Source organism: Balaenoptera musculus, chromosome 8 (assembly GCF_009873245.2).
Source record: "Balaenoptera musculus isolate JJ_BM4_2016_0621 chromosome 8, mBalMus1.pri.v3, whole genome shotgun sequence".
NCBI lineage: Eukaryota > Metazoa > Chordata > Mammalia > Artiodactyla > Balaenopteridae > Balaenoptera > Balaenoptera musculus.
In genome coordinates this window covers 104,147,633-104,171,265 of record NC_045792.1, presented here as the reverse complement: position 1 = coordinate 104,171,265, position 23,633 = coordinate 104,147,633, and the positions used below count along the sequence as shown (strand labels likewise).

Here is a 23,633-nt window from a genome sequence, read left to right as displayed (position 1 = left end):
GGTTTTATAACAAAGGTGTATCAGAGGCAAAGTCTTTAACGGAATAAGCCTGCTTGCCTGGGTTCTTCTATATAAGCCCTCTTTTACCTTTGGCACCTATAAATCCTATCTACAATAAAGAAAATAACTGCAGTGATGTTCACCCAGAACTGAATGTCAAACCTTACACCCTCCCCTTCTCTTCCAGGGACAAATAAAGAACCCAGACACAAGCCCAAGTAAGAACTCTCTCAAAGCACACATTCCCTAAGTTGAAAAACCATTTATTTCACCGGAAAGAAAAAAGTGATCCAACTCTTATGTGTCTACCTGCCATAAGCCTTTGGGTCAAAAAGACTCAGGAGCAGTGACACTCTCACAACACCCACTGGAAGCAGGAGGTGGGGATACAGCACAACCCCCACCAGTTTCTGCACGCAATGAGGCCTGCTGGGAGAACAGAACATGATGGGAAGCTACAGAAGTATTGAAGGACAGAAAGAACAGGGAAATGGGCAGGAGAGAGGAAAGAAGAGGTGGTCTGAACTTAACAAGGTAAATTAAGGTCCATGGTTCCTGGGGGACTGAACGCACAGAGCTGAGAACGTCCCGGAGATGGGGTACCACGAAGGGTGTATTCTCATGCACAACCGCAGCTCGGAATTTCAGCCCACACACATCCCACCTGAAAGAGAGCACAATACAGGGGCTTTACAGCAAAACTCACAAGGGCTTTCCCACTTACACTTCAAAGAACATCTTTACAAAGTACGGTAACTTGACACTCCTTTTAAGTTTACTTGTATCCATCCATAGTATCATAATAATCTCTAAAGTGAAAAGAGCTTGAAGGCCAGACAGTAACTGGGAAGGGTCAAGCAATCCCAGACTGGCCTTTCTCTAAATAGCAAATTTTCTTTCACGAGAGTAGACAGACATTGCATTTCTCTTGATGTTAGCACATTAGCATTCCTCAGAGAAGGCAATTCCACATTTACAAACTGTCATTGGAGGGCAGGAAAAAGGGAAAGGTTCCAATTAGCTCTTAGCTCTCCGGAGTAAAAAGTATGTTTGAATCTTGGAGTTCCAAGTTAAAAACCGTTTAAGGTCTAGGAAAAAGTGGCGTTAACTGAACAAGCTGTAAGACCTGAGGGCGTCCAACTCTGCCTAGGGAAGAAAATAAAATAAAAGAACGTACTGGAGGGCATGTGTAAGCTACACATCAGGTCACTCAAGTTTCTTCTCCAGCCCTATCAGTGATTTCCTATCCAATAACCCTGGGCAAGTCACATACCTTCTGCCCTAACGGAAAAGATGACAGTATCACCCACCCTGTTACTACAGGATTACAGACCAATGGTAATGTCTGGGACACAATGGGAGCTACTCAAGACAAAGGGTGTTGTGAGACACCCTTTAATACAACAGCAATCTCAAACACCTCGAGCCCAAAGCTGGCAAGCATCAGAAGAGAATACACTCAAGTAGAGCCAAATGGATCATGAGGCTCAAAATGTATAGGAAAAAGCCAGAGGACTCAAGGTAGAGCTGGTGGTTCAAGAGTGTTACATGCTCATAGCTGGTGGGAAGATGAAGGGAGTGATGTGCTTAAGGCAAAGCTCCCAACCTTGGATTTCAACATTACTGAAGAAGAGTAGAATTAACAGGGTGCATACATATTTACGTTATTATATACCTTAAAGAAGTGGAGAGAATGTCAAATCTAATACTGTGGGGACAGTTTAAAAACAAAACTGAACAAAGTAAACGGGCTCTTACAGGACAGATTCAAAGATAAAGCAATGGGGTAGGCATTCTATTCAGCTCAGGGAATGAATGTGAACTGAGCAGAGAAGTTGAATTTGAGCCTATGCCCCAGACTCCTTGTTGAAATCAACTTTATAAGTTGAAAGATATCTTTTTCTACTCCTCTCTGCCCCAACTTACCATCAGACCTTTCACACAGCATGAAGAACAGGAACCTTGCAGACCTTAGTAATGTCACACACCTAGGAATTTCAACGAAGGCTCTGAGAAACAGCACACCTGGGTCTGAATGTCTGGTTTCCAGGTTTGGGTCAATTACAGCACACAGGTGTGACCCAAGATTCATCACACCACTGTTTGCTTTTCCAGGCACAAATGGAATCAGATTGACTCCCAGGACTAGGAGCCCTGGAAAAACAGCCATGAGGAATAAGGATGTTTATAAAGTAGTTAGGACTTCTCCCTATCCTCTGAACCATTAGCAACCTTACCCTAACCCTGCAAAAGCAAGCAAGCAGGGCAGCCTAACTAGAGCCTTTAGGCTGCAGGAGTGATGGCAAAACCAGACCAAGGGACACCCCACCGCTCTCACCTCAAGCTTTAAAAGGCTGAATACCGCGCCCGATCCGCATACTGCTCCCGCTCATACCGGGCCATGTCGTACAGGGAATTCCGCGCGGCCGCCGAAGCTTGGGACAACTCACTCTCATGCCCGTAACCGTAGCCCTCTCCAACAGTGGGGACTGGGCCGCGACGCAGGGGGCTCCGATCGCGCCCGTAATATGAAGTGGAAGCTGCAGTAACAGCAGCAGCGGCTGCTGCAGCAGCAGCAGCTGTAGCAGCAGCAGCTCCTGAAGTCGGCAACAGGTGTCTATCGTAGGGATCGAGAGAGGTGGAGGTGAGGTGACTGGCCATGGCTGTGTTCTGGACTTGTGGCAGCTGGGACAGGGTCTGCTCTGCGTAATTATACGCAGAGGCAGCTGCAGCAGCCACTGCCTCATAGGACCGGGCAGCACGGCAGCGCTTGTAGTAGGCATCGAGCGCTCCGTACGCGTTGTTGTAATACAATGAATCCCCATAGCTCATGGCGTAAGGTGTACGCACTGCTCCATATTGCTCATTATACTGCTCGGTAAAGTCTGCCACTCGGCCCGAACGATCTACCGGACACTCTTTGGACCAGTGCCCCTCTTTCCCGCACCGATAGCAGCCGCTCTGGTCTCCCATCCCGGGCGCAGTCCTAAGCCGGCTGGTGGACAACTGCACGTGCATTCGTTTGCCTTGAAGAAACAGACGCAAGAAGGGTTGCTATCACTCTTAGTCATAGCCCCAGCCCCTACCCCAGACACTGGTCATAGCAATGGCTTTACCTAGACAACTCTAATGCAGGATTCATCGCCATTTTAAAGATTTTTTTTTTTTTAAAGGTCCAGTATAAATTCAGTATAATGACCTGATTTCAAGCAAAGATCAATTAAATGAAGAAATGTTTCACCTCTAACACCAGTTTAACGCTTAAGAAAGAAACTACACTCGCTCAAAAATAGGCATTTCATCCTTTGCCAAGTAACTGTGGACAAAAACTACTCTGAACAGTGGCCCAATGTCAAAAGAAACCACAATAATAGTGCTCCACAACATTCTGACACCTCCAATCTTCACTATTAAGACTCCTGAATTCAGTACGCAGGAGAATGCAAAGGCAAGTCACCCACACCACCCCAAAATCAAACAGAATAAAGTAGGACTCTAAAGTTACCATTGATAGTAATCCAGACTTGATCCGTGGCTGAGTGCGGTAGGCAAGTTTCAAGACTTTTGGGAAAAACACTCATGAATGGGGGAAGAGGGGTGAAATACGAGTTGAAGGACTGCCTTCCCCCTAAACTGGGTCCTTTAAATTGTTAGTTCTGATATTCATCCTAACAGGGATTCTTTACAATATTTAGTGACCCCTTATAACAGGCGGTCAAACAAAACAGGGCAGGCAGTTCACAAGATGCCTGAATTTTCAGGAGTATTATGAAAAATGTGGAAGAAAAGGGGGGATGAAAAAAGTGGAGAATGACCAATAATGTTAGTGTATCAGACTGTTCATGTTCGCAAGATTAAAGTACTTTTCCTCCTTTAGAGATCTAAGATCCTAAGAACATGCACTTCATACTAGTTTTTGCTGAAAATTACAATTTGTATTCTGGAAATGAAAAAGTTTCCACCCAACATGATCTACCATTTTAATAGTAAGCAAAACTCCTGCAAAACCTTTCCAATACAAATGGCTATCATGCACCCAAGCATGCAGATGGCGAAGAAGTGAATACTTAGAACCAGGGGAGTTAACAGATAGGTCATCTACTCAACTAACATTATAGAAAATGGTAAATATAAAATTTCACCTACAAAATTAAAGTTAGGTTCTAGAAGACTAAAAAAGGGAAGAGGGAAGGCCCAAAACATCAAAAAAAAAGTCCCGGTTTAAACATTTTATCTGATAAGTGTAGGTTGCCAGTTAAAAGCTAAGATGTGCAATTAAGTACTTAAGTGCTTTAAGTGCTAACCCGTGTCCCTCGCATTTGTCCAAGTGGCCACTCTGGCACCTAACAAAACCAGAGAAAGTAAGGGCAACCAAGGAACCAACCATGTCCCTTCAAGACATAAAAGTCATTAATAAATGTCCTGACCTAAAGATTTGCCAGAAAAAATTCCAAAGTCAGAAAAAGAAGCTAAGTCTTTCAAAATATCTAAAATGGATGTTCCTTAAATGGGTGAACAATAAAAAGAATATCCCCAACACTGAGAAACTGAAAGGGAAAAAGACCACCATAATAAATACTGCTACTCTATATACACATAAAACTGTACTAGACAGTGCTAAGGAGAATGACTAATAGTAAGGAAAACAGAGCAAAAATAACCAAACATCAAAGAGCCTAGAGTTCAGATACCAAGAGTTATGTTCTAAGTATGATGTGTCCTGTATCAGTTCACAATATCCTTCCCTTACACGTGTTGACTGTTACAAGGAGACACCACCACCTCTTCTATGACTTGGTTAAAGTGTAGAAGAGTATCCAAAAATTAGATATCATAAACCCTCCACCAGAGCAGCCTTTGCTCCCAATTAAGTTGTTGACACAAAATAATTCTCAGCTTACCAATTAAAAAAGGAAAACCAGACCTGAGAGACCTGTGACATTTTTCTTTAATAACGCACAGCAATACCCACGACACAGGGCACCATTAACTTGGGGGAAATGATGATCAGACTTCCAGGTCTAAGAAGGTCCAATTTAAGTAAACATCAAAGGGAGCTGAAATGACTCTTAACAAGAGGAGTGCTCAGGAGAAGCAGCAGCCACTACCTTGTTCCGGCTGAAAAAAGTTGGAATATAGATTAAAAATGTTAACAAGGAGTTGTGGGAATACTCCATAATTTAGAAGTAGTTACACTGAAGGGGAAAGGCTCTTTTCTGGCTTTGACACTGGGAACCCAAAGTGGGTGGACGAAGAATAAGAGTTAGCAACTCACCATGGTTACCACCCCCTCCACAACTGCCACCCTTGCCACAGGAGCTTAGATCTTAAACCAAGAAAATAAAATGTCTATCCACAGCATCACTCATGCTGCCTTCCAGGCACACTATTAATCTGGTCAAGGCTCCAAGGTTAACACCCATCTAAGCGCTCTATTCACCAAGGATGTTTGAGCTCACTCCTCAAACCAGTGAAACGGCTTTGCCGTTATCGCCCCCCAAATCCCAGTACCTTCTCCTCAGAAACTCCTGAAATTAGCCTTCAGTTCTAGAGTGTCCTCGTCCTCCAAACCGAACCTCTTGGTGCAAGCATAACAGAAAAGCAGTAAGAGCTATAGCAATTTAAAAACACTAGTTCTCTAAAGACCTGTTTAACAACAAATTATATTTACTGAGAAGCCATGAATTGGGATGAGGTGGGGGAGCTTCACAGATATTTTGCTCCTAAACATGTGGCTTAAGCCAGCTTTTGCCAGGTCCTTCCACATACAAAATAACACATGGGGTGCTGAGGCAATAAATTTCAGAGTGAAACACTGTTAGGTGCTGTACTACCCCCGCCCCAAAAAAGACAAAACAACTGAAAAAATCTTCAGAGAAAAGGATTTCTGCACTAATAGGCAAAAAAGCCTAGGGGTTCCAAACTAAAACCAAGTGGTTTTTCTCCCAAACTTGATTTGCCTAAGGTAACGCCTCTAAATCCCATGCATTCTCCATTTAAGCCCGTCACCCACACACAATCCTCACCATCAGCCATCCAACAGCTGTATCTCTATCTCTATCCCAGACCCCTCCTATCCAGCCTATTTTCTACACAAAACCTTGTGTTCAGCCCTCTTCCCAAAGAGGGTGGTTCACCTTGAAACTCTGTGTTGTCAAGGCCCCTGATGGCCTCCACTGCATCCTCTGCCCGCTCCATGTGCACAAAGGCATAATCTTTCACGATGTCACATTCAATGACCGGACCATACTCCTCAAACTTGGCCCGAAGCTCCTTGTTGGTACAAGTAGGACTGATATTGCCTACATGCAACTTTGTGGATGTTTTGCTCTTATTCTTGCTGGCTTCCACGTTGATGTTCACCCCGTGCAGCTTGTAGTGGTGCAGGTTGCGTATGGCATCCTCGGCCGCCGTCTTGTCCTCTATGTGCACAAAGCCGTAGTTCTTAATGATGTCACACTCCAGCACCTTCCCATACTGCTCGAAGAGTGAGCGGATCTCCTGCTCTGTGGCCTCCCGGGGCAGGTTTCCAATGAACAGCTTCACCATCTCGGACACAGTCTGGGAGAGAAAAAATGAAATTTCTAACAAAAGACCTCAGGCCCACGTCAGTTAAAAAAAAAAAAAAAATCAATGCTGCCATCTCCTTTGGGTCTGGCAAATATTTCCATTTTCCCCCCTCTCAGACGCCCCACACGCACACCCCCAGATAATAATCAAAGGGAAGTGGGAATAAGGAGGCCCGCTACAATTCCAGCTACAGAACCTACAGAAAGGAGAAAGCATCTGTGATACAGATCCTTAGCAGACACAGACAAAGGATTTGGTAAGAGCTGAATAGTTTTAAACGGGAACGCAAATGAAAGCGGGGCATAAATGCAGCCCTGGGGGTACTGGGTTTTCTAACTACTAAATAGACGGCAAATTTCCTGGAGGTCCGGTTAGGACTCCACGCTTTCACTGCTGAGGGCCCGGGTTCAATCCCTGGTCGGGGAACTAAGATTCCGCAAGCCACGCGGCGGCTCCGTCGCCAAAAACAAAAAAAGACAGAAAACAAAGGTCTAACTACTTGGCTGACCGAACTGACTGAAATTATGAATTGGCTCTTCTTCTCGTAACCGAAGAATTAGCCATTTCCTGAAAAAAAGACCTTATAATAGCTACGTTTTAGGGTTTCCTTTGGAAGCAGTGAACCCGTGACTTAAGCTGGATAGCGAGGCGTTCGGAGAGTACAGAAGTGCTGGAGCGGGGAACGCCTCTCTCGGGGTGCCGTCCTACGAGCTCCTGGAGAACTGGAGAAATGCATGGTCGGAGAAGGGGCCTTGAGCCTCATCGGCCAGACGAGTGTCTTGGGGCTTGAAAAATTCTCGAAACGGGGTTGTAATTCCTAAGTCTAAGGGAAGCGCGGTTATCTCGGTGAAAGCCTCGACGCAGTTAAGCCGAGCAAAGTCGGGTAGAGGGCAAGGTGGGGAGAAAGCAAGGTATTCTCGGGGGAGGTCGTGGGGGAAGGGCTGCTTGAGGCTTACCGCGCAACGCCGAGCACCGAGGTCGGCTCTCAGTGACGGGTGCGGAGGCCAGGACCACCCTAGAATACCCCTAAAGCCCAAGTCGTGAGATTTAACAGGGCAGAAAAAAAAGACAGTGAAGGGGCTCGGAGTCTCTCACCCGCACGAAAAGCAGCAGGGGCTCTTCCTCGCGGCGCGGACGCTTCTGACAAAACGCTAAAATGGCGGCGGCTGCAGCAGTGACTCTGGGTAGAGGGGGGAGGTGAACCTACCACCGGATTGGCCGTTCAATAAAATAAAAGGCAGGCGTTCCCGTAGATCCTCTTCCTGATTGGTTACCACGAACGCCAATTACCTGAGGCCTGGAAGAGGTGGAAACGTCAGTAACCCCAAAGAGTTTATACGAAAGCCAATGAGCACCTCTCTCGACAAACTGAGGTCACTGATTGGATGGAAGGTCGGCGTGAGGGAGGAACTACCAACGTGGGCTTCGCTGGCGGGGTTCCGCCCGCCATTAGGCGGAGCGAGGTAGGGATCCGGCGTGGTGGTGTTTAGCTTCATGGCGCCAACTTTGTTAAGCTTCCACATTTCGCCACTCCACGTGCGCTCCATTTTGCCTTCTACTCCACACTTCTCCCTCTAATCTCCCAAACGCCATCCCCCTCGCAGCCAGGGTGCTGCGGGCGGTAGCTTACGCAGACCCAGAAGCCAGGTAAGAAAAACAGCAAAGCTTCCCACCTGAAGAAACCAACCTCCTCCTTTGGCCAAGAATCCGCACTGCCGCCCTGGGAGTCCCGGAGCTACCCCCCCATTGAAACTACTTTCATAGGTGGTGAAAGGAACTCTGAAAACGGTTAATGGGCTCAGCTTCAATTAGGGTATAAAGGCCCCGACGTCGGCTCGGTTGAGGGCTGCATTACTCAGGAGGCGCCGAAGAGACAAGTTCCTTCGAGGAACCAGCCTCCCGGGGTCCAAGATGAAGAAAAGGCTTCTCTGTGTGACCGTGGAGATTGCGCATACACCCCCACCCCGCCCTGATAAAAAACTAGAGCAGCAAAGTTTTTTGTTTTATTTTATTGGGCGCCATCAGCCAGAGCTGTAAGTTTAAACTCCTAGAACCGACCTTAGAGGGAAGAGCCTAAGTCACAACCAGCTATAAGCAAAATACAATCAAAACAGCATTCTCCAGAGGGTCCGGCTTCCCTCATCACATTTTTTTATCATCCTTTGGCTTCTTCACATAATCCCATAATTCATTGAACAACCCTTCTGCAAGGCAGCTTTTGAAGAAGGAATTTAAAAAGGGGGATGGAAGAACTTAAAACATGATAAAAGCAGTGAGGAAAGGGATCATCAGGAGTGAAGATGACAAAAGCAGAACATACTACCGTTCAAAGCAGCCCCCCCCAAAAGGGGTGGGGATCATAAAGAGAAAGGTGAAGTCAAAGTTATGGAAATAGATTTTAAAACCTGACGTGACTCAGAAATCAAACGGTGGGTAATTGGTCAAGAATTTATTCTAGGGTGGGAAAAGGTAGGAATCTAAAAATGTCAGAATGTCACATTTACAAATGTAGTGGTCACTAATCTTGGTCCGTTTTCATTGTGGATCCTGATGCTGACACTGCGGCTCTGAATAAAGGCCAAAGGATCAGTGATGAAGAAAACCAACTGCATGTTAGCTCCAAGTGTGCCCTCTGGAGGGGCCCTGCATCATCGGGAGGTGGTCACAACTCCATGTGCGCAGAGAAACACATCTGGTATAGAAATCCTTTCAGCTCCTTTGTTTGATCTTCCAAAATTTCTGTCCTAATAGCCTTGGAGATAAAACTTTCTTCCAAAATACCAAAGCATATGAGATCAGCTTACTCTATGAAACTAGGAATCTCTCCAAGTCCAAAGGGGAAAAACTGGGAATAGAAATCTTCTCGGGATAACAGTTCAGGCCAGTTTGCAGACCACCACCCACACCCACCCCCTGATCTAATTATATTCTTGATTTACCTTCTGAAAGCCCTCTAGGTCCAGTTATATTTGTTTCATTTTGCAAGCTCATCCAACTGAGTAAACCACATTAAATCATTCCCCTGCTTTTTAAATTAAAACCCATGGCAACTGGAAAAGTTTCAATTCACACTACCCAATCTGGTTGTTGCCAGAATCTCCCAATCTCTGTAACAATTCTCCTACCCCCATCCCTAACACACCCCACCCCAACTATGCTCCAGCACACTGGCCCCTTTGTCCCAAGCTCATTCAGACTGAAATGTTCTTTCTCCAGGTCCTTCGCTGGCCACCCCATCTAAACACAGCCCCCCACTCCAACGCTACACCTTGGAACTCTATCCCATGACTCCATGTTGTTTTTCCAAATACTTACCACCACTTGAAATCCTATTTGTTCATTCATTTTCTGACTCCCTCCCACCCATTGCCCCCAGCAAATACTTGTTCTACAGGGGCAAGGACCTTTTCTTGTTGTCTACTATTATCCTGTGTTAAAATTGCCCCTGGCACATGGTAAGCACTCAAATATTTGTTGACTAACTTAACAAATAGATAACGCATGAATTAAATTCTTCATAACCAAGAGGAGAGAAATGACTTTGGATTTGCAGTGTCAGCTTAAGAACGTGGACACTAAAAAAAAAAAAAAAAGAACATGGACACTTAGTACTAAAAACAAGCCCTTTTGCTCTTATCACCTAGTATACTTTCCAGTCTCCCTCAAACATAAAAAGCCCAAAAGCCAGGGGTAACTTATGCTACAGCTTCTGATCACCAGGATTACGTTTGACAAATGCTGCAAAATGAAGCTTTAGGTAGGGAGATTTGTAGCTCCAGTGTCTCCATACTGATGTTCATTTTCCCAACTGTATTTTACCAAAATACTTAAAAATTAAGCGTTTTTAAATTAAGGATATCTGGTCCAAATCCTCTACCTTACCACGCCAACTACAGAGAATCGGATGTTTTAAAAGCACCTTGTCTGGAACACTGCAAATGGCCACTCTGGTGATTCTTCTGATCAGGTTAACAAGCCTCTAAATTAAAAGATAAAGCAACTTGTCCAAAGTCATCTAGCCTTTCTCTCAGACCCAAGCATAAATATGTTCTGGCTCCACATCTTGAAGAGATGAAAGAGGCTGGAGCCTGGACTCTTGAAAGGGAAATGAGAAACAAATCCAAATTCAGGGGGAAACACTGTTGTCTGTGTAGACCACTCAAATGTGAATAAGCAATCTATTTGTTTCACACTCTTAGGAATGTATACAACTTATATACCTAATAACTCTGGCTCCTAATCCAGAAATGAGTTACTGGTATAATAAGGGCTCAAATTAAAAACCAGTAATCTCCAGGGATGTTCAGAGGGAGCCACTAGGCCAGTCAGCAAGCTTCCTAAGCCTCCAATCCCACTTCCAGCTACACACTCTTAAGCCTCCCCTTAATGTCTGTGCAGGTCCCCTACTCCATACCTTTCTTCTCCATACCTAGGAGAATCTGACCCCCAGGACACAAGTGTTGTCTGACACTGGAGGTGGCCAAAACTGGTATGGTCCAGTGGCCTACATCACACCTAGGTACCACTCATTACAGAAATCCCCCTCCTTCACTGTTACTCATACTTGCTGTACTCACACCTACACCCAAAGTCCTTTGCTCAGCTGTGTGCTCCCCTACGCAATCCCAATCTCCCCAGAATGTTCTAACTCCTTATTTCTGAGATGGCTAGCATTTAATGAGCAGTGACTATATATGAGGCTCTACACTTGCTACATGTTATTTGCTCCAACAGTCCTGGATGGTTCAAAATGGCTGGTTCAATTCCTTGATCCACGACTTTCTAGCCATGTGATCTTCAGAAGTTACTTAACCTACAGCCTCAATTTCCAAAATAGGTTTAAAAGTACCTAATACATTTGAGTTGCAATAAAGGTAAAATGAAATATATGAAAAGCACTTTTAACAATGTTTAGCATGTGTTCAATAGATGTTAACTATTTTCCCTACCTTATAGATGAAAAAACTTAGGTAGAATTCCTGACATGTCCAAGATCACCCAGATAAGCGGCAGAACCGGGATTCAAACTCGGGAAGCCTGATTTTAGAGCCAGCACCCTCAGTAGTTCTCTGTGCCAAGTCAGTTTTCAAATCAAACAAATCCCATCTCCACAGTTTTCTCTAGTGGGGCTGCCCCATCCTCTCCTTCCTTACCTGTCACTTCCCTAGCATTGCTCATTAACTGTAACTAGTTCATCGAGGTAGGTCCTGCCCCCTCCCCCTGGACTATCGATTTCCCAAGGTCAGCCCAAGGGCTCAGCTACCTGAACACTGTATTTCCAGCACTACAGACACGCAATATTTCTAATGATTTACAGCTAGACTTGAAATCATTTATTAATAACTTGTTCTTCCTGGAAAACTAGATTCTACCCTTTATGATCTTTTTAAAGGTTCCTATAGAATTTAGGTGAATAAGAATTTTCCACCTATCATATCCATCTTATCTTCTTTATTACCCAAACTCCTATTACATTACATACTAGTCCATTAATCTAGGAAATTAATTTTCATTATGACCTTAGTCATCCCACATTATAGTCAACTGACTTGGCTTGATAGGATAAAACGACTGCAGAACCAACAGTCTGTGCACAGACTCTGGCAGAGCTTAACTGATGGGCATGACTAGAAAGGCAGCCTACCCATGGAGGCTGACCACTCAGTGATAGTCCCGTTACCTCCAGTACAAGGGATGGGGCCCCAGGCCTACCCCAGACAGAATCTGAAACAAGGTCCAAACCGCAGAAGAGAAGAGGCTGAAGAGGGGAGAAGCCTTTACATAGTCTTGTTCCAGGAATAAACCATCTAAAGCTTCTCCAATGAAGGTCAAGTTATAGAGGCGATAGATCAGAAGAGCAAAGATCTGAAGGACACTGGGAGCGCATATTCCCACCCACCTCTCCCAAAACACACATTAAATGTCTATCCTCCCATTCATTCAACCCAACCGTCTCCAAGTTGTAGGACCCTGGAAATCAGAAATCCACAAAAAGCAAAGTATGAAGAGTGGGCTATAGGATTAACAGGTGGCATAATTTAAAGAGGGAGGGAATTTTAAAACAATCTGCAAGAAAGAGGAAAATGACAAAGGATTTAGCTTTAGCTCCTTCTAGCTTAAATGAGAAGCCTGGCAGCAGAGGCCACAAGAGCATCAGGACCTAAAGATAATAAGCAGAGTGATCATCTAGGCCAGGTCACTCTGAAGAACTTGGGCTGCAATAAAGAAATATCAGCACTGGCCCCGAGAGCACATTAGGCTATTTTTCACAGGAACCATGGGATTGGGACAGTGGCAGAACCCTCACTGGAGAGAAAGATGACAGAAAGCCACTGACAAAGAAAGAAGTAATTACAAATACACAGGCCACAATCACAGCACTACAATTAACCAACCCTTGATTTTCCGGGGAAATAACCAGAGCTAAGCCTGTTAGCTTGGCCCTGAGATTACCCCACCCTCACTGCAGAAAAGTGACAAAAAACCTATCAAATTTCCCCTCCTCCCAGTCCTGCAAACAAATGAAAAGGAGCAGCAAAACACCTGAAGGCAAAGAAGTGAGCAGAAAGAAAAGCAAGGAGGCGGCTATGGCCTCAGTATCCCTGAGATTACCCCCAGTTTGCATCCACAAATAGGAGCTCACAGTTAAACAAAGATCATATACTTTTGCCCACTGGGCAGAGGGAAGAGAACACCTGGGGCAAACTACTCTGTCACAGGGAAGTTCACAAGAAACCAGTGAAGGAAGCAGAAGAGAACCCACCTGAACTCCATTTGACTGACACCCCCCCCCCAAAATCACCTTGCCCCAACAGACTCCCAAATCAAATTTCTAAAGCCCCCTTTCCCAAAGGAATGTCAGTCAGTTTCCTGTCACCACCCTACCCAACCAGTCTTTCATTCACCCATCATAGAGCCCAAGCCTCCGTCTTGTCCATGGCTGGAATTGTCTTATTTTGTGCTCAGGTCCTCTGAACCCCTAGTCCCAGAATGAAAGTATAAACAATCAATTCCTCAGCGTATCGCAGCATCCCTATTTGGTTATGCTTGCACCTCACCCCCTTCCCGGAGTCTATCATAACACCTTCAAATATAAACCCAACAAGAAAGGGAATTTGAGTCTCAGGTGACTATGATGACAGGGGTTGGCAGGACGCAGGAAGGACGCTCTGTGCTGTTGTTCGACATGCGAAATACCAGGTCTACAGCCAGAATCCCCCATACCGGCTTCCAACTGTCCCAACCACAGGGCATTACCGGACAGTGACATGACCCCCACACCCCAACTACTGGCTCCTTCCCAGGTCCCAGCCCCAGTACTCACTGGAGCCCACTGCCTGGAAGACCTACTAGCCTCATAAGCACCAAAGCCACCCATTCCCCACTTCTCACCTGAGAAGCCAAACCCCAGAACCACCCTGCTGGAGCCCAGGTTTTTCCTGAACTGGAGACAAGTCAAGGAAAATAGCCAAGCACAGGCGAGGAAAATGGGCAGTAAATTTACTGCATTTTGGTGTGATTAACTCAAGCTGAAGCAACCTGGGCCGGACTCTCCAGTCCTAAAGATGGCAGACTAGCAGAACGACGATGGGTTAAATCCCTCTGGCAGCAGGGAAATCATTCTAATTCCTACATTCAAACCCCTTTCCTCATCTGCCCTGGGTTCTCTGGCCACCCTCCCTTTAGTTGTCATGTCCTCCTGGATGTCAAATTGGCTTCTCTGAAACTGAGTGCAATCAAGACAATGACAACCAGGTTTCCAAACTGCAAATCGCCCCAAGTTTTATTTGTAGTCCATACAAAAGGGAAAAAAAATTAAGGTTTTCTAACACCACCTACTTGGGGAGATGGGGAAGTGGACCGTGCCGCACAGCATCAGCTAGAACATCAGGGGTCAGTAGGGATCTGGACATATACCAACCAACTGTCCCAACAGGAACTCAGTCTCAACACAGTCTATAGAGGGACAAAGTCAGGGCCCCCTGGACAACTGGCACAGCTTGGCGCATAGGAAATGGTCAAGCTAACCCTTTCCTGGCCTCCCTCACATCTAAAAAGAAAAAGGCGCCGCCGACCTCAGCTGCAGGTTGCTTCCCCATCCAGACGACCTTAAATATCGCGCACAAAAATAAAAGGGAGCCAGGAAAAAAATAAAAACATAAAAGAAATTCCCATCCTGGGGAGACGGGAGGCAGGGGAGAGGGGAACCGCAGATCTAGAGCCAGTAGCAAGATTTGCTGCTGAGGCGAAGGAATAAAGTAGGTTACTGCCGAACACTCAAAAGGATCGTCTCCTGGGGAAGGCCCACATGGTAGAGGGGATGAAAAACCGCAAACAGGAGAGGTATGGGCCAGTGGTTATAACCTGCGTCTGCACCCTACCCCACCTCTCCTCTCCTTCCCTCCCTGTGGAGCCCTGTCCCAGGATGGCCCTACATGCGGCGCTGGTAGCCAGAGTGCATCTGAGCTGCCCGCAGGTAATCATTATAGGAGCCCGAATAGCGTGCGTAATCGGAATGGGCATCGGGCAGGCGACGGTAATCCAGCGAGGACTTTGTCGGCGAGCGGCGGAACGAAAGCTGCGACTCTGATAAACGGCGGTAATCAGAGAGCTCGGCTAAACGCCGGTCGGAACCATACCTAGTCGAGAGAAGAAGACAGTTGGTGAATGAGACAATTGAGGGGAGGGCTCCAGGTGGGCACGGGGGAGATGCCAATGGGGATAGGGAGGGTGTAATCAGATTGGTCTCCAACAAACAAGATTTTGTCAGAAGGCTCAACACCCTATCCAGGGCAAGAAATCAAGCCTGGTCCAACTCAGTGGGAAACCAAGCCCACCACTGAAGACCTCCCCTTCTGAACTGGCCAAGGTGGATTCTGGTCCGCATTCCCAAACCACAAACAAACTACCCCACCCTTGGGCCCTGCAGAGAAAGACCTTGGTTGTTTACCAACAGAACGGCGGACGAAAGCAAGGTCCCCAACTTCCCAAAGAGTGGACGCACCACATACACCCTGCCTTCAGCCAGTGACTGCCAAAGGGACTACTCTTTCAAACCCACCCCCACCAAAGGCCAGGACAACCACGTAACAGGCTTAAGGATCCTTCAGACAGTGGGAAAGACTATGGGCCACAATCTTGCAGGCAGCAGCTCCAATAGCACTTGGGCCAGCCTTGACAGGTGACACTTTTCCCAGCCTGACTAGCTGGTACCACCCCAGTCTGAGCACTATGCTCCACTTGAACCCTGGTGACCAGGAAAGTTCACAGACATCACCCCCCTCAGCTTCTGGACATCCCACAGGAGTAGAGAAGACCAAGGGAGGGGCCGATGGCTCCAGTTTCCCTCCCATGCCAACCTCAGCCCCTTGCCCTGAGCCCCAGCTGGGGGCAGAGGCGGGGGGGCATACAGTACCTTTTCGACATGGCGACAGCCTTTTTGTACGGATCGTCGTAGCTGGCCCGGGGTGGGGAGAGGCGCGTACGCTCATAGGGCGGCGGGGTGCTGTTGGCGTTGGCAACGGCCCCCTGGGACATGGACAGGTAGGCTGCAGACGGCTGACCTGCCCCATCGTAGGCATTGCCCGGCTGGCCACGGTAGGAGGCAGCAGCCTGAGGATGCTGCTGTGCAGCATAGGAAGCAGCCAATGAGGCTGACGACTGAGTGCGGTAAGGAGCTGCCAGGGTGGCAGAAGGTTGGGCCCCGTAAGCAGCTGCAGCACCATAGGAGCCAGTGGCCGCAGCAGCTGACTGAGCCCCATACGAGCCTGAAAGGCCCATTGATGCTTGAGCCCCGTAACTATTCAGCTGGGTCTGAACAACTGGCTGGGCCCCATAGGAGCCAGCCATTGGGGTAGCGGCTTGCGCAGCATACGCAGCTGGCTGGCTAGCATAAGCAGCAGCTGTAGCTGGTTGCGCCACATAGGCAGCAGGTTGGGAAGAATAGGAAGCAGCCTGTTGTGCAGCGTATGGGGCAGACTGGGCATTATAAGAGGCCGAAGGCTGGGCACTGTAAGAAGCTGCCTGGGCCCCATAAGCTAGTGAAGAGGCTGCAGACTGGGCCCCATAGGAGGCTGCCTGGGCCCCATAGGAGCCTAGGGAGGAAGCTGCTCCCTGGGTGTTGTAGGAGGAGGCAGCCGCACGAACCCCATAGGAAGAGGCAGCCTGTGCCCCATAAGAGGATGGCTGGTTACCATAGGAGGCAAGGGAGGAGCCCTGAGCCCCATAGGAGTTGAGCGAAGAAGCCGCAGCTGGCTGACCCCCATAGGAGGAGAGGGCCGAGGCCGAGGGCTGGGCTCCACCATATGGACCAAGCGAGGAAGCTGCGGCAGACTGGGAGCTAGGACTAGCCAGCTGGCCCCTGTATGGGGCCCCAAGGGAAACAGAGGGCTGAGCGCGGTAAGAGGCTGCCTGGGCTGTCATGGGCTGAGTCCGATAACCGACACCCAAAGAGGCAGAAGGCTGGGCCCTGTAGGCAGCGCCCAGTGACACTGAGGGCTGGGCCCGGTAGGTGGCTGGCTGGGCCGTCAGAGGAGCCACATACGAGGCTCGGGGAGGTGAACGGCGCAGGGGGCTGCGGTCGCGACCAAAGAAGGGTGGTGTAGGCTGACGGGCTTGCCCATCAAAGCCACCAGTGCTGTTGCCAAAAGCCTGCTGGTAGTCGAAGGTGGCAGAGAAGCCACCAGTTCCGGGGAATGCCGTATCCCCAGCCCCTGGTTTCTTGGTCTTGTCCCCAGACTGGATAGCCAGGCCAGGCCCCTTCTTCTGACCCTTGGTTGAGAGTTCCACGTTGATGCGCTTGCCCTTCACTTCTTTGCCGTTGAGCTGCGCGATGGCGGCTTTGGCATCTGCTTCCTTCTCCATGTGAACAAACGCGTAGTCTGATAAAGCAGCAGACAGAGGGTTAGCAATTAGGGGGGCAGGGCATGCTACCTGATGGGTCCCAAACTGGACACACCAACAGCACCCAGCTGTTGCCAGCTACCTCCAGGCCTCCAAACCCTCCTCTCCAGGAGTAGGTCATAAAATGTGGCTCCCATATAACAAAGCTTCTGACTGTCACAAGCAGGCAGCTTTGTCTATGGCTTTCTTCCCATTCTCCCCGTTCCCCCTGCCACCTCACCCAACTTCCTGGTGAGAGAAGAAAGAGCAAAGATGAACAGCAACACAGGATAAAAATCTTCACATCTCCTGTAAGTATAAACGAGCAGACAAAAAGCAGAAAGCATTCCTGGATCACTCAATTACTCAGTATTGTCTATCCCAAGATCACCAAACACTACTGTTCACCTTTGAGGCTTAACTCTCAAACACTGGAAATGACCACTTATATCTTGGAATGACCCGTGTCTCAGCCCAGGGTCCAATTAAGGCAGGAGAGCTACACTGCGATGCACAGTCCATGAAATTCCTCCAGTATGATCTCCCCTTTTCCCACAGTACTTCCCAGTTTTCAAAGCACTTCCATGCACAGGACCTCATTTGGGCCTCACAACAATCCCAGGAGGCAGGCAGAGCAAAGGATCATTATCCCATTTTACAGGTGGGCAAACACACTCAGAGAATTTATATGGCTTGCTGCAAAACCATGTGTCAGACCCAGGAACAGAATCCCAGCTCTCCATGCCTCTTCACTACACCAGTCTACCCCGAGAAGTCAACGTGTAAGGCAGGATTGTGTATTAAGACTAGACATTTAAGCTGAGAAGGGGAGAAGCTGGACCCCACGTAAGCCAATAAGATGTGGGAATGGAAACTGAGCCTCCTGGCTGAGTTCAGGCTCAAGGCACACACACACGCCCCCCACCCCCAGGCTACATTACATCAGAGGTTACTCATCAAGAGGCAGAAGTATTCCTTACCCCTTGGGCTTCTGTTCACAGAAAAGATTTGGTTTCTCAGCTTCATAGCAAGAAGCTGCAATTACCACAGCTAGCAGGCTCTGCTAAGCAGGTTACCCCTCAGGTCCTCATTCAGTCCTAAATGAGCTGTGGTAGGAAAGCCTCTAAGACAGGATGTTGATCTCAAAGTCCTACTCATCTACCATACAGAACAAGAAAACTTTAGGAAAGGAAGTAATAGGAAGAAATTCTTGTTCACATCCAAATTCACAAACCACAATGATGCAAGCAGAATCTGAAGAACAATGAAAAAGGTCATGCTGGTGTTAAGTAAGGCCATGCACTTAACCCCATCTGAACCTGTGGCTACTTTTAAAGTCCAAGCACCAGGACCCCATCTCTCTCACATCACTTTAGGAAATGAATTACCTAGATGAAATTACTAAGGTTCCATTCTTGATAAGAAATCCTTTTAAATGGCCTCTAAACAAGTGTCCTAATTTCTAGAAACTTTCATATTGGGATGCCCTCTCTAGCTGTTCCTATAAAGCAAGCCATTTTCCTGGATGTACGGCAATGCCACCAATGTGACTCTCATACAAATAAGAATAAAAATAATCAACAGGTAGAAGTCAGAAGTGCGGTATAGCAAAAGGAATCCTGGGGCTAGGCGCTAAAATGTCTCAGCTGAAGATCCAGTTCACTGACTTGCTGTAAGTTTTTACGGAACTTACAATTTATTTCTCCATCTGACAGTCTGTCCTACCCACCTCAGAGTTAGAAGATTCAAATGAGATAAAAATGCCTTGTAGAAAGGCCGCGATAGTGAGAGGCCCGCACACCGCGATGAAGAGTGGCCCCCGCTTGCCACAACTAGAGAAAGCCCTCGCACAGAAACGAACACCCAACACAGCCATAAATAAATAAATAAATAAAAATTTTTTTAAAATGCCTTGTAAAGTATAAATAGCTATATAATGATAAAAATCATGATAATCATTCAAGCCTAGGAATAACCACAGGCTTTGTTCCCTACAGATATGATCTTTCATCTCTAATAAAACACAAGAGATACAGTATCATCTGTAAATGCAAATTTGGAACTAGTCAGAGACGATAAAGGAACAAAATGAAGTATCATAACTCTGTCTTCACACCCCTATGGCCAGAACCTGATTCTTCATCTACCAATTGCAAAAAGCGAAAAGTGTTCCTTTCGGCCTAGCCACAGGGCACCAGAACTGTCCTCTCATCTCTCACCTCCAGTTTGGGTACAGTGAGCTAAAAATCAATGCTGGTGGTCCCAGATCTCGTTAAAAGCAAAGGCTGAGCTGACCCTACCACCAGAAGAATGCAATGGCCAGCAGAAAACAAGAGTGTAGGCAGATTAAAGGGAATTAAAAAAAAAACTTTCAGGCACTATGAGGGAATATTAAGGAACCATACTACATTCCTGGTTAACTTATCCACAAATTCCTAGGACTGGAATAAGCTAGGAAAAAACACCCAACAAAAACTTTCAGTGGGTTTACAAGAGCAATAGGACGTCACGTTATCTACTCCCTACGCCCTACTTGGCTGGGTTTTATTAAGAGACCAACTTGTGAAACTTGAAAATTGAGATTTCATGTGTACAATTCAATTGACCACACAGATAAGCTATATAGCTGATAAAAAGAAAACCATCAGATACAATTATATCCAATTTATATCAGAGAGTTTCTAAGCCTGATACTGGAGGGAAGTGCGAATAAGTTGTCCAGCTGACTCCATCACATGAGGGCTAACTAACCCTTATCACAGTGAGCAGCTAAACCCAGACCTAGCCCTACCGAAGATGCCCGGGAACCTAACTACTCCTAGGACAATAAAGAAAAACCAAAGATCTAGCAAACTCCAGGGACCCACCTGCCTAGAGAGGTAGTTCAAGGAAACAGTGACCCCCGAAGGAAATCCATCGCATTTAAAGAGACTAGCAGGCAATGATTTACAGAGCTATCCTAATGGTCTGGTGACATCACAATTCCTCCAGTACCAAAGTTAAGAGAATCCAGAAAAATGAGTTTTCCTTTTCTCAGAAGAGTAAAAAATTCTAATTTGAAACTACAGAGCTGTATGTAGGAGGAAAGAATGGCCACCCACAACAAAGGAAAGGAAACAGTTTCCTATTCTGCCTTTCAGACTTCTCATGAAATCTAAATGGTTCCTAAAGCTGTCAGCAACTCTCAGACTTCATCCTTGAACACCCAACAGAATGTAGCTGTGGAGAGTGGTTACAATCTGCTGTTGCTATGGAAATTTTTACTCTACAAATCATATCTAAGCTCCTGGAACCAAGCAACTACGTTATTCCCCCTGTGAAATAAAACGGAACTGGCTGTCCTGTGCAGTGCCAAGCTTCTGTGCTTTTCAAAGACCTGACAACCAACACAAGATGACTCAGTCAAGTGCCCATTCCCAGACCAAGAAATAAGTAAGCTATTTATAGAACCAGAGCCAGTCTCTTCTACTACATTCCCAACTTAAAAACTTCATTTTCCTTCACTCCAAATAGAAAGGCATCAGTGGAGAATATGATCCTCAAATCTTTACCACAGTCCCTTACATCAAAGTATTATCAGGCACTCTCTTACATATCAGCATAACTACAAACAACAACTAACCACCACTCCCTAAGGAAGTCAGTGCATCTCTGCCAATCAAATGTTCGCAAAGGGACAAAATGCGCAAAACTTTCACTCTAACTTTCACAAGAAAACAGCCAGGAGTTCTAAAAACCACATGCAGTTACACACTTCACCCCACCCCCCCACTGTCACTTGGTGTCAGTCCCAAGCAAATTCAGGCAAATTTTTAGCTTTCTCTACCAACCCAAAGGAGGCTTCTCGACCAATGAGTTCCATAGAGACTGTCCCCTCAGATGCAAGTTTCTAGACTCCCAATCTAGTAGCCACCCTGTCTAAGAACCACACCAAAAAATGTAATAGGTCAATCAAACACAGAACTCTCATAATGAGTCATATACATTTCCTGGCCAGGCCCCAATCTGATGCCCTTCCCACTCTTTCACTCTAAATAAAAGCAAAAATTCATGCACCATACAGCCTGCCTCATCAGAGCACCCAGCAGGAAAGCCTAATTCCAGATAGTCATGAATTTGCATAGCCTGAGTTGAGGAAAACAAAATGCAGTATTAACGCAGAAGAAGGAATTACTCCTAGTGGTGGAGACTGCAACCCTCACACTTCCCCCAGTTACGGAAAGGATAAGGAATGATCCAAACGATGTATCTTGGTGGAAATGAATAAGCACCTGCTCCCAAATTTATTTACTATCCTCAAAACTTCTCACACAGGGTATGAGCAGCTATGAATCCAACACCAGGAGCAAGGGATCAGATACTCACTCCCAGGTTGTGTCCCTGAAGACAGCAAGGCAAAGTTAACTCTGATCTGTTCCCAAGTGGAACAGAAACTGGCCACATACACAAGGGCTATACCTCCAAATCTTGCCAACAAAAAAGAAAAAGCTTAGGGATAAGAACCCAGACTATGGAAAAAGTCAACTAAGTCCCAAAAAGGAGGTCAGGCCTAAATTATGGTGATATATTCTTCTCGAAGGCAAAGTAGGGATCTACCCTGACAATTAGACTACTCAAGCAAAGATGACTATTAAGTCCCCACGTCCCGCTCAGAGTGTGCCCCCTTGCAAAATCACCAAGTTTCTAAAAGGATACTGCCCTAGGGCACCGCCTTGACCAGTTAGTTGCTCAGAAGAGGCCGTTTCATAAAACAAGCCTTCGTCCACATGCGAAAAGTCGGGGTTTCTAGTTTATAGATGTAAAATCGATCCCAAAGGGGAAAAAAAAGTTTGAGGGAGTTGGAAAGCACAGAATTGCCACGCCTAACAATACTGAAAGGCCAAAGTGGTTAGGAAGGGGCCCCTCCTGTACCCACGAGTAACTATACCCATCAGCAGACCCACGCCACACAATACTAAAAGATCCCAGCCCAAGAAACTTCCAAGGGCCCCGTTACCTTCCGCTCGGGAGCATTCATCGAGAGGGAACACGACGGTGGCCTTGGGGGGGGGGTGGGGTTCAGCCCCCACCTTTTCCCTTTTCCCTTGCTCTGACAGACTTCTGGAGAGGAAGTGGGGAAGTGGCGAAATCTTCCCCGCTCCATGATCCGGCTTGTGCCCGTCACTTCCCAATTTCCGCTCGGTGCCAGGCCCAGGAGCCCAGTGAAAGGCGCGCCCCCGGTACCCTCCCAAGTCTCTCAGGCGCGTCCCCGGCCCCGTAGCTCGGCTCACAGTAGCCGCCGCACCCACCCAGAGCCGCTTCCTCCCACTTGGTTAATGGTGCCTGGACCGCACGGGAGGAGGGTGGCTCTACCCAACGCGCCCCCAACACCTCCGGCCTCACTCCCGCGGACTTCCCCCCGCCCCCACCGCCAACCGCGCAGTGACCGACCCCCGGGAAAGGGGCGTGGCTAACAAGCAGAGTGCCCCGAGCGCGCCCGCGCCCGCGCGCCCGCCTCCACATTACCTTTCACCACGTCACACTCGATGACGCGTCCGCGGCGCTCGAAGAGGCTGCGCAATTCCTGGCTCGTGCACGCAGCCGATACATTGCCCACGAATATCTTCCAAGTGTTAAGAGGCCGTGGGCGCGACATCTCCACCACGAGCGCGCGCCCCGGCCGCAGCTCGTGGCCATGCAGGGCCTCGATGGCGCGCAGCGCGCCCGCGTTCTCGCGCATGTGCACGAAGGCGAACTGTTTCATGACGGCGCAGCTCATGACCGTACCGTAGGGCGCAAAGAGAGCTGCCAGCTCCTCCGGCGTCGTATCCGCCCCATCGACGTTTCCCACGAATATCTTCATTTTTCCGCCGCAGCCGCCTTCCCGGAGAGCCTGGACCTCTCCTCCAGCGACAGGCGAAACGTCTGACCCGCCGGCAGTCCTCCCCAGGAATGGCTGGCGACCGAGAACCCCGCCGCGCAGGCGCTCTGACCTAGCCAATCGGAGCCCAGATCCCGCGTGCCCTGCAGCCAATCAGAGAGGCTGAGAGAAAATGCACTCAGGCGCAGCCAATCCCAGAGGGCCTGGAGCCCGCTCGTTAGCGGAGGGGGTGGGAGAGGGACGACTGCGCGCGACCAACCGCCGCTGCCCGGGGGAGGGGGAAGAAGGGCTGGAGAGGGGGATCCGCGTGCGAGGAGTGCAG

The 23,633-nt window shown here is 47.7% G+C and overlaps 2 protein-coding genes across 7 annotated transcripts; both read right to left on the bottom strand.

Annotated features, from left to right (window-relative positions):
• Positions 1-247: 247 nt before the first annotated feature.
• Positions 248-23,381, bottom strand: LOC118898940 (RNA-binding protein 4). 3 transcript variants are annotated; one of them, XM_036859795.1, is made up of 5 exons: positions 23,218-23,381; positions 7,666-7,867; positions 6,138-6,561; positions 2,339-3,026; positions 248-664 (listed from the first exon to the last, which is right to left on the bottom strand). In XM_036859795.1, exons 3-4 carry the CDS (start codon positions 6,547-6,549, stop codon positions 2,347-2,349), a joined length of 1,092 nt encoding a protein of 363 aa, XP_036715690.1. In that variant the 5' UTR covers positions 6,550-6,561; positions 7,666-7,867; positions 23,218-23,381; the 3' UTR covers positions 248-664; positions 2,339-2,346. The 3 variants fall into 3 exon arrangements, with proteins under 3 accessions (XP_036715690.1, XP_036715691.1, XP_036715692.1); XM_036859796.1 differs by having other exon boundaries at positions 7,527-7,867; positions 23,218-23,353; XM_036859797.1 differs by lacking the exon at positions 2,339-3,026 and having other exon boundaries at positions 251-664; positions 23,218-23,353.
• On the bottom strand, positions 14,327-23,390 carry LOC118898938 (RNA-binding protein 14). Of its 4 annotated transcripts, none has more exons than XM_036859786.1 (3): positions 22,957-23,390; positions 15,986-17,450; positions 14,327-15,209 (listed from the first exon to the last, which is right to left on the bottom strand). In XM_036859786.1, exons 1-3 carry the CDS (start codon positions 23,291-23,293, stop codon positions 15,002-15,004), a joined length of 2,010 nt encoding a protein of 669 aa, XP_036715681.1. In that variant the 5' UTR covers positions 23,294-23,390; the 3' UTR covers positions 14,327-15,001. The 4 variants fall into 4 exon arrangements, with proteins under 4 accessions (XP_036715681.1, XP_036715683.1, XP_036715682.1 ...); XM_036859788.1 differs by having other exon boundaries at positions 17,340-17,450; positions 22,957-23,361; XM_036859787.1 differs by lacking the exon at positions 22,957-23,390 and adding an exon at positions 22,448-22,829.
• Between the last annotated feature and the right edge of the window lie 243 nt (positions 23,391-23,633).

What these genes read in the sequence shown, in the direction of transcription:
- LOC118898938 (XM_036859786.1), bottom strand. Translation starts at nt 23,293, where the DNA reads ATGAAGATATTCGTGGGAAACGTCGATGGGGCGGATACGACGCCGGAG. An exon ending in CGAGTGTGACGTGGTGAAAG is followed by an intron (nt 17,451 to 22,956) that starts GTAATGTGGAGG and finishes CTGCTTTATCAG; the next exon opens with ACTACGCGTTTGTTCACATG. An exon ending in GCTGTCGCCATGTCGAAAAG is followed by an intron (nt 15,210 to 15,985) that starts GTACTGTATGCC and finishes TCTCTCGACTAG; the next exon opens with GTATGGTTCCGACCGGCGTT.
- LOC118898940 (XM_036859795.1), bottom strand. Translation starts at nt 6,549, where the DNA reads ATGGTGAAGCTGTTCATTGGAAACCTGCCCCGGGAGGCCACAGAGCAG. An exon ending in TGACAACACAGAGTTTCAAG is followed by an intron (nt 3,027 to 6,137) that starts GTGAACCACCCT and finishes TGTTTCTTCAAG; the next exon opens with GCAAACGAATGCACGTGCAG.